The sequence below is a fragment of the Chamaea fasciata genome, unplaced genomic scaffold (assembly GCF_029207755.1).
Source record: "Chamaea fasciata isolate MVZ Bird 193981 ecotype frontalis unplaced genomic scaffold, bChaFas1.0.hap1 SCAF_1, whole genome shotgun sequence".
Taxonomy (NCBI): Eukaryota; Metazoa; Chordata; class Aves; order Passeriformes; family Sylviidae; genus Chamaea; species Chamaea fasciata.
Genome location: NW_027094086.1, coordinates 64858109 through 64868130, shown reverse-complemented (window position 1 = coordinate 64868130; position 10022 = coordinate 64858109). Strand labels below are relative to the sequence as shown.

The 10022-nt window shown below is 40.7% G+C and overlaps 1 protein-coding gene across 1 annotated transcript; it reads right to left on the bottom strand.

The window, feature by feature from the left end:
- Positions 1-52: 52 nt before the first annotated feature.
- On the bottom strand, positions 53-9339 carry CHMP5 (charged multivesicular body protein 5). Its single transcript, XM_066185063.1, has 8 exons — positions 9184-9339; positions 5237-5341; positions 4466-4512; positions 2838-2931; positions 2683-2754; positions 1626-1734; positions 1141-1253; positions 53-649 (listed from the first exon to the last, which is right to left on the bottom strand). Exons 1-8 carry the CDS (start codon positions 9250-9252, stop codon positions 599-601), a joined length of 660 nt encoding a protein of 219 aa, XP_066041160.1. The 5' UTR covers positions 9253-9339; the 3' UTR covers positions 53-598.
- Positions 9340-10022: the final 683 nt, after the last annotated feature.

The following is a 10022-nucleotide window of genomic DNA, read 5'->3' as shown; positions in this document are numbered from 1 at the left end:
CCCCGCCCCGTGCTGCGGACCGAATGCATCGCCACAAACGCCACACACAGGGAACTGCTAATCTACGTGATTTTTATGTCTCCATGGAATACATAACGTTAGTGATAACCCGAGCTGTTTTCAAGAGGGTTACAAGTACAATCGCATAAAAGTCTCACGACTGCAGTAGTTTAAAAATTGCTTTCAGATTTTTTATCAAACAGGCAGAGTAATAAGGGAGCTATTTTACAGAGAGTAAGCAGCAACGTATAGTCTTAGTCTCAAGAAAGAGGAACATAATACAAAGTCAAACCTCAGCTATCAACAGCCACCACTAGTCTTCACGTTTCACTTTGTCCATAAGATACGAAAATCAAAACCTATCAGACTGACTGCTTCCACTGAAGGGAACTGGGATGAATTTTCCATTAACAGAAGTCAGTAGTAGAACAACTTTCTTCAAAGAAAGAACACCACCAGCCACTCATACTGCATTCTAGGATGTAGTGATATTAAGGGTACACTGGAAAGACAAGTTCTCCAGAATTTTAAAATAAAAAAGATTCTTAATGCAATTCGGAAAGTATAGTTCATTGTATCCATTGTGCTTTTGAAACATTTATGTTGCAGGGATCTTTGGCAACCCAAATTCATCCACCAATACGCCATCCTGTAGGAAAGAAAAAGAAGCGACAGGTTAACTCTCCAGCAACCAGAACATTTCACAGAACCTTCCTTACTACTTCTATAAAGTGTCTGTATCTGCAATTCCCACTGTGTGACAGCTGGAATCAGAACAAGAGCATCAGTGTTCTTCCTCACCACAAAGCTCTATTAAAACCCCAAAAGCAAGCATACAGAAGCTTTTCTTATGGTTTTAAGACTAGAGTTGTAATGGTACATTTAAATTCTACTGGCAGTCTGAGAGTGTTTGATAGGAGTGATAAAATGTCATTCTAATGATTTTAAACAAAGTTAAGAGCATTCTCTGCACTCTCAAATTCTCTATATTTAGCATCCATACATACAATACATACATAACATTAAGCACACTTCTTTGTTCAAGATATTAAGGATCCCAAATATCAAGCAACCAACACAAATGTGATTAACCCAAACCAAACAAAAATGTGTTTTGCTGTTAAAGAGCAAAGGACTCACTTTGTTTTTTGTGTCTGTAGGAGTGACCTCTGGGATTGCTGGAGCAGATGCAGCTTCATCTAAGTAGGAATTGTCTTCATCAGCTAAAAGCTCATCACCTAATGCATCCAGTTCTGAAATTGAATTATGTTGGTTGAAACATTATGCAAGAAGTTCCTTTTGCAAGAGAAAAGTTGTTCTTACAGAGACTCAGGATTCATACTGAATGCTTACATTCAGACTCAGAATCAGTCATCAGTCAGAAATACACACACACTGGAGAGAACCTTCTTCCCTGCCTTGGAGCATTCCATTGGTATGTCATGTTTGTCTGTGCTCTTGTTACTTCTCTTAAAGGAAATGAAGCTTTAATGTTTAAAAAAAGCTATCAAAGCTTTTTAAAACACATTTAAAGCATTTGACCAAGAAAATAAAAAAATCACTGTATGACAGTATGATAATTTTTATATTCAGTAATAGAAAAAAAAATCTTCTCCCTTCCTAACCTGCTTCCAAATCATCTTCATCAATCTCTGGTGTTCCATAGCTACGACTCAGTGCCTCCTGGACTTCATTTGCTTCTTCCATCATATCTTCCAATTGATCTTGTATGTCCTGAAGCAAGAATCATTTTATTTTGGTCCATATTTAGTCAAATTCAGTTTAGTAATTCCAACATACAAAGCACTCAATTATTTTAATGCATAAACCCTTTTTTTGAAGCAGTATTAATACAAGTAAAGACACGCACATTCAGGACAGGAGTACCTGAAACGCAGAAAAGGCATGAAATTTAGACAAATCTACCATCTGGAAAATAAGCACTAACCTGAGTTGTGCCACAGCAGGATTTAGAAGATACATTAGCATATTTACTGGCACTGTACTTGAGTACAGATAAAGAAACAATAGTTGCCTAAAGGTTTACAGTGCAGGCCATTTATAAAAGAAAAGGAAAGAACCTAAAGGAATTCAGCACTGGCATTGAGTAAGAGCTTAAGTGCAGCACACTTGAAATTATATTTAGAAATCTTATGGGAGATTTTTTATGCATTTTCTGAAGTCAGGGCCAGCCCTTGCTGATGTTTGGTTAGGGTTTGGTGAGGTTTCTTTGTTTTTGTGGGGTTTTTGTTTGTTTATTTCTTTATTTGTTTGGTTTTTTGGGGGGTTGTTTTTGGGGTTTTTTGTTTGTTTTTAGGTTTTGTTCTTTTTCATCAGGCGCTACCTTGAACTGGGGGGGGGGGGGGTAAATGACTAATCTGCACGTTATTAGTATAGGGAAACAAAAAAGGACAAAGAAAGTAGAAAGTATCCACTAACAGCTGAAGTGCAAGGAAACGAGAGATTAAAGATTAGCTCAGCAAGGAAACAATAATCACTCCAATAAGGCAAACCACTGACTGTGCAGTACCAGAAGGAAGGAATTATCATGGTGGTCCCATAAAAAGGGAGACAAACTCGTGTGAACAAAAATAGTCCTCTTGCCTTCAAGTTCATAGTCCACTCACCATTATTTCAGTACATTATTTTTATTCTTTAATTATTTAAACTATAAAAGCTCACCTCAATTTGATCAATCTTGACTTGCTTGTAAGCTTTCTTCATTTCTTTCACGCCCAGTTTCATTGCATCCACCTAAAAGAGTCAAACATCACACTTGTATCTGATGTAGCACAGATTAAACAAATCAAACCACTGAGAGATAAGTAAACTGGTACCGTTGTTTTTGTATCCTTCAGTGCCTGAATAGTGTAATTAGCTTGTTCCATATTAAAAGACTGCTGTGACAGGTTATCCCTCTGTTGTTCATACCTGTTTAAAAAAAAGGCAAATAATGGCTTTAAAACACTACGGTATTTATTATCACAAACACTCCTAATTTTTTAAGAGCTGAAAAACCAGCAGCAGTAGTCTAAAAATAGGAACAGATTTGTTGGGGGTTTTTTTCACTTACTATACACAACTGCAGAATAAACAGCTTCATAAAAATCTGGCCATTATGCATTTCTGTGTACTTGAAGCTGACAAAGCTATTCCTGAACTAAGCTTTGTTTTAACTGACAGCAACACCATATTTGCCTAGACTGACAAAGTAGGTGAGGATACAGGAAAAGTTTAATCACCATAAGGTAGACATGCATGCCATGCTCACTAATGCTGTAAGAGAATGGAGGAGTCAGCAGATTATTCAAACCACAGTGCCTCCACACTGGAATTTTTCAGGGCAGGGAGGAGGAGAAGGCTAGGGTAACAAAGGGAAACCTTTAAGACTAACCACAGAGAAAAGAGAGACTTTAAAAATTAAGAAATCATCTTTCTCAAAGCTGAACTTGTACCAAATCAAGAATGTAAACGATGTCAAGTTAAGCAAAAGCATGAAAGCATAAAAATGAACCATGAGTCTGTCTAACATGCAAAGCAGGAGGTCTGAAAGACAAGGAGGATCCACACGCAAAACCTTCTGGACAACTAATGACTGCATCTATTACTGTTCCACAAGATCAGAAATGACAGAGGGATATGACAATAACCTATGTGCCCAGTAATTTCACTAAGGAAGATTAGCAGGCAGCATAGTCAAAAAGCAAGAAAAAAACCCCTAAAGCCAGAATCAAGCAGTCCTCCTCACAACATCTAACTAAAGTACCACATTCCTTGCCATATGATATTTTGGATTGTAAGAGTTTACTTATACTTAACAAGCAATTGAGTGAGTCCATAAAGGTACAATTCACCAGAGGGATGTGAAATACAAGATGATGGGAGCTTTAGCTCAGACAGCTTCCAAGATTTGCAGTTCATGGATTATGAGATATCCCAATGAAACATTCCTGAACACCTGCCATGTTCTGATATTCTTTCCTTTTGATCTGTTGCTGGACACTTTCAAGACAGTACACTAGACAAGACCAAACCACAGGATCATCTATCCTGTCCATTTGGGAGTTTCTGCATAGACATAACTACCTGCACTACATCTGCTCAAGTCCTCAAAGGTGTCCACAGAGGGCAAGTAAAATTCCAGTAAACCAGAGCAAGGTCATCAAATACACAATTTACAGTAATCAATTAATAATATAAAATGAGGCAATCTCTCAGAAAGTTTAGGAGCCAAACATATTTGTAGTAAAGAGCAGATTCAGGTCATCTTGTACCAATCCAAATTTACATACTGACATATAAATCATAAATGTGCTGGTGCAAAATATGTAAGGAGATACTTCTGAAAGGCTTCCTCAGCATTTTTCTTTAAAGAATGCTCAGGAGAGAGAAATGAAAGTGTGCCACCGCCCCCTAAATAAAGCAACCTGTTATTAACCACAAACTGAGAAAGGTTTCAACTTACATTCGCTTCTGCTTTAACACTCTCAATGCTTTCTGCTTTACTGTATTCTGAAAGACACAACAGTGTTACATTAGACAAAATATCTGACTTTACACTTGATTATGCTGTTTAAGCCTAATGCACTGGATTTAAGTTTTCCAAAAGATTCCTCAGTTACTAGTGCCAAGAGTTTAACAACAGTTACATTCAGCATTTGGCCTGCATGAATGATTAACAAAACAGGAGAGTACACAAAGCTTCTCACAGAAAATACTTTCAGTTTGTAGCTTCTGATTTATGTTTTCAGTAAGGAGAATAAAGTGTCAAACTTAGTCCATCAGAACTATCTTTCATTAACACATTTTAATGGTCAGCATAAAATGAAACTTCAACAGGTACTTGAACAATACTGTTTATATCATATATGTTTATGTTCAGATACATTTTATACTGTAAGCTCATCCCTTTACAAAATGGGTTGCCCAGCTCCCTTTAGGCATAGTGTGGAGCTTTTTATTTTGGATGACAAACAAAACAGCCTCTCTGCCAGACTTAATTCAGGTAATGAGGAAGAAGGGAAACAAGTTACTTCTCATGGAGGAATTACATTACACTCTGGGACAAATAAAAACCAATGAAAACATTGTTCAAAGATGTATGTCTAACAAAAATAATCCTGCAGGATCTTATCTCTCACCTGGCAGTTTTAAGAACCTGATGAACTGGCTAAATCACATGACAACAAGTGCGAGTCACATCCTCTCATGCTTAAATTCCACAGAAGACTCTTACCTTTGCAGGTCCCTCTCTCATTTTCTTCATCTGATCCTTATACTTCACTAGTTCTGCATCAAGCTTAGCAATTTTCTTGTCAATTGACTCAGCTCTGCTGTCCACCTTTAATACATGAGGGAGAAAACAAAGAAAATGACATTGATTAAGGTTTTATTCAGGTATGGGACAATAAAAAGAACAGCCCCCGTTTTGTTGTGTTTCTAACTCAATTGCTTCTTCACTCAGTGGTTTTATAAACAATTCAGATATTGTGAGAATCCAGAATCAGAATCAAGTGAAACGGTTTCTACAAGGAGTACAAGAAACAACACTCTGAGGCTGCAGGAAGCTCTGCCATTGTAACACATTCTCATCCTTTTGAGCTGCTCCCTTGCAAACCCACTCAAGGCAGTTCTCCATCCCAGAACTTCTGGTAACATGCAGTGCCAGGGACTAAAGTGGAATGGAAAACTTGTAGATGTACCCTGCTGGCATTCCACAGAGCTCTCATTTGGGATTTATTTTAGCCCTTCACCATAAGTGGGTTAAAAATGACAATTACATAATCAAGCATGGGTACAGGTAGTTCTAACAGCATACACAAATTCATGAAAAACCTTTTTAAAATGATCTGACTACCCCAGCACTTCTCTGGAAACAACAAAATAAAGCTTATTAACTTCTCACTCCAAGGAGCCTCTCTAGGGATCAGATTATAATGGCATTCCAATTATAGCATAAGACAGATCAGTGCAAATTTACAATTCTGCCTTGCTAATGATGTGGCTAAGCATGTAGATTTTGATTTCAGTGTTTCAATGACCCTTTTAAAAACCCTGCTCTATGACAGCAACGTGCATTTGCCAGAGGCATCCTGAGTGGAACATCTGACATGAACATTCCACACAAGACATTGAAGTGCCTGGGCACAGCTGGCATTGAAGAATCTGTATTAAGCTTTCTATTATCCAAATATTTTACCAATAGTAAGAAAGAGAAAAAACTGGAATTTTAAAACTCCTGTATCTTTAAAGCATGGCACCTCCTCAAGATCTTTATCAGCTAACTGCATCTTAGAGGTCAGCCTCCACAAGGGAAAAAAAAATATTTGGTTTATTTATATAATGGTTCTTTCAAGCAGTACTAGCAGGAAACAGAGACAGAACCTCCCACACTGACTAACTGTGTAAAAATTTCACACACACATGACACAGGACCTCAGCTTTTAAAAATGAGACTGGACAGAAGAGGGGAGAAAGGATCTAATTTATCCAAAAAACTAGACTGTGTATTAGGACTTGAAGAGCTTCTGTCTATTACTCACAAATAAGACACACTTGTTATAAGACACACAGGAACCTTTCACTGCTACAGAACGACCCAAATTTACACAAAAGAAAGGGAATCTGTGCTTTAACACTGTTGTCACAACTATTAGCCTTTTATTCTTATGTTTCCTATTTACTACTCTGAAAAAACATCAGTTTAGTGTGTTTTTTGGAAGAAGAAAAAGTAAAAACACTATTAATGCTTCACTTCCTGGAGCATCCTTCCTCCTACCGTCCTCGTGACCAAGGACGGCTTTGAGTCATCCGACTGAGCTCTTCCAGCAAGCATAAAAACCCCTGCCTTTAAATGCAATGAATTTTAGATGACCAAATTCGTCTGAACAGGAAAGAACATCCAAAACACAGGCATGATTACTGCCTTAGAGTTGTCTATATTTTTAACAAATGTTGCTTTAATCACTGCTCACCAAATACGTTTCCAAACTGCCATTTAATGGCTACTTACCACTGAACTAACATGGCAAGAGACCTTACAAAGCAATTTGACTCTTTCAAAAGGTAGAACAAAAGTGTCTAAGACAGAAAACACCCCAGAAGCAACAGTAGTTGAGCCTCCAAACTGTTGGATTTAACACTGTAAAGAAATAGTACAAATTTTTTAATATCTCACACAAAACTCTTCAATAATAATTCACGTGTAATTTAAAATAAACAATCTAATCATGTCTGTAGTTTTAGCAAGACCTATCCTAGAGACTCCACTATTGTGAGAAGTCTTTCACAAATCAGATTATTGCATATAACTTGGCACAAAAAATTCATAAACCTCAGACTACTAAAAGAGTGTTTCTCCCTATGCTTACTAATAACCACTATTAACCACCCTGTAACTCACCACTAGTTGCCAGTCATCACATGCATAAAATAAACCTGAAATCATTCTTTTCAGTTAATCTTCTGTCTTGCATAGTCAAACTTTCAGACAGTGCAATTACAAACAACTAGAAGAAGATCAAAACTGAGTTTAGGATATTTAAGAAAAAAAAAACCAAAAACTAAATTCCGGGTGTTGCCTATCAAAACATCTGATTAAATTACACTTTAATGTACCCCAAAACTCCTCTAGAATTGAACAAGATGTTAGCAGAAGACAGACTGCTGACCTATCTATATATTCTTTTGATTTACCTCAACATTAAGAAATGGACATTAACTTGGACCTGGCAAAAGCAGCATGAAAAAATCTAACAGACTAATAAGGATATAGTTGTTGTGAGGGAAACAAGGCTTCCTGCTCTTTCACTTATGTTGCCAAAATAGCAAATTTAAGCACTTAGATGGATTTTGGAGTTCAAGTCATCCACCAAAGCGTTTACTGGCATCAATGGGAAAATTAATACTGATTTTCAATTTTTTCAACTTCATTCACTTTTCTAATGAAATCGAGTTGTGTTTGGGCTTAATGCTGCTAAAGAGTAATACAGATTTTTGCCTGCTAGGTAAAGTACCAGGACAAACATTGTGAGCACCTCTCTCTCCCTGTACCAGTCAGTGGCATACACAAGAGACTAATGTGTAGGTAACACTGACAAATACTAAGTATTTCATTTAGAGAGCCTCTTCACTGGGAAGCAAAATAAATCTTCTGAGAGGAAAACTGTGATTTTTCCATAGAAACTGTTTGTTGTCAGGTTCCAGTGGCAAAGCTTAGTTAAACTACATTTATACTGCAACCATTACTGACTCTTTTTTACTGACAGAAATACTCAAGAAACTCCATTTTCTCTCTTCACTTCTTAAAATTAGCTTGCAACAAAAGGAGCTGCAAAACCATGCTACAGTTTTCCTCATAATCTTTGAAGTCAAAAAAAAGACTATGAAATTACAAAGGTAAATCTTAACACTTTTTTCTTAACCCTCTTTGCAGGCAGACCAACAAAACAACAGTCGTTAAGTGTTCCCTGAGCATTTCTTACTTGGTCTGAGCTTGCTTATCCAAGTATTTTACTAATAAACATTTGCACACACCTTTGGCATCAGCCCTACAGCAACCCTACTCACCCCTAAGAGACAAAACACTCTCCTGAATCGGACAGGGAGACTGATCTTCTTGCCCCTGCCCCGGCCTTGCCACAACTTGACACGGCAGGAGTTAGCTAGTGCAATCAGAGAAGTCCTCAGATGGAAATGCTGAGAACATCCATGAGGATGGAAGGAGAGCCATGCCTTCCACACTCATTGAGTGCACCCATTCACGGGAAGTGCTCCTAGGCATACACAAAACCTGCACACCCTGCAGGCATGGCTGTATGGACATACAGAGGTACAACCCTGTGCAGGTGTGCGGACACACGGACACGCTCACCGAACACCCCATGTATCCCGGCTCATGGCAGCGCCCAGGGACAGGCCGGGCGTGGCTCTGAGTAACCTGCTCCAGTGGAATGTGTCCCTGCCCACGGCAGGGGGGTTGGAGCTGGGGTCACCTTTACGATCCCTTCCCACCCAAGCCTTTCCGTGGTTCTGCGATGCACATACCCACACACGGCCACGCGTACCGTGCCCACAAACACACTCTCACACCTACGCACAGGTGCCGTCCCCGGGGCCACCACCGCGGCGGCGGCCGTGCCGGGCGGCGCTCAGCGGGCCCGGGCGCCCGGGGCGGGCACTCACCGTCCCGATGCAGTCGGTGAGGCTGGGCGGGGGCGCCTTCGGCTTGGCCTTGCCGAAGAAGCGGTTCATGGCGGCGGCGCCTTCGAGTCGCTCCCGGGCCCGGCAGCGGCGGCAGCGCTCCCGGCCGACCCGGAACCCCACGGCCGGCCCCGCCCCGCGGAGGGAGGGCCGCGGGAAGCAGGAAGCGCTGTCCCGGCTCCCGGCGGCGTCGCTGGCCCCTCGGAGGCTCGGCAGCCCCGCACACGGGGACGCTTTTGTCCCTCACCACACCACAGTGCAGCCGCTGCCGAGCCTGTACCGCCTGCTCGCAGTGTAGAGTCACCCCCATAACGTCAGATGAGCCGGTCTGTCAAAAATGCCAGGAAAACATATAAAGGGTACCAAAACCGCGGTGTGATTCAGGAATAGTGTGGCCAGCAGGGCAAGGGCAGGGATTGTCGCCGTTTGGCGTTGCTGAGGCCACACCTCGAGTGCTGTGTCCGGTTCTGGGCCGCTCAATTCAGGAAGGACACGGAGGTGCTGGAGCAAGCCCACAGGAAGGCAACAAAGCTGCTGAAGGCTCTGGAGCACAAGCCCCATGAGCTGCTGAGGGAGCTGGGGGTGTTTAGCCTGGCAAAAAGGAGGCTCAGGAGAGACCTTTATCGCGTCTACAACCACCTGAAAGTACGGTGTGGCCAGGTGGGGGTTGGTCTCTTCTCCCAGCTAAGAAGTGACAGCACAAGAGGACACAGTCTTAAGATGCAACAGGGGAGGTTTAGGCTGGACATTAAAATAATTTCTTCAGAGAAAGGGTGCTTAGACATGGGAATGGACCGCCCAGGGAGGTGGTGGAGTCACTG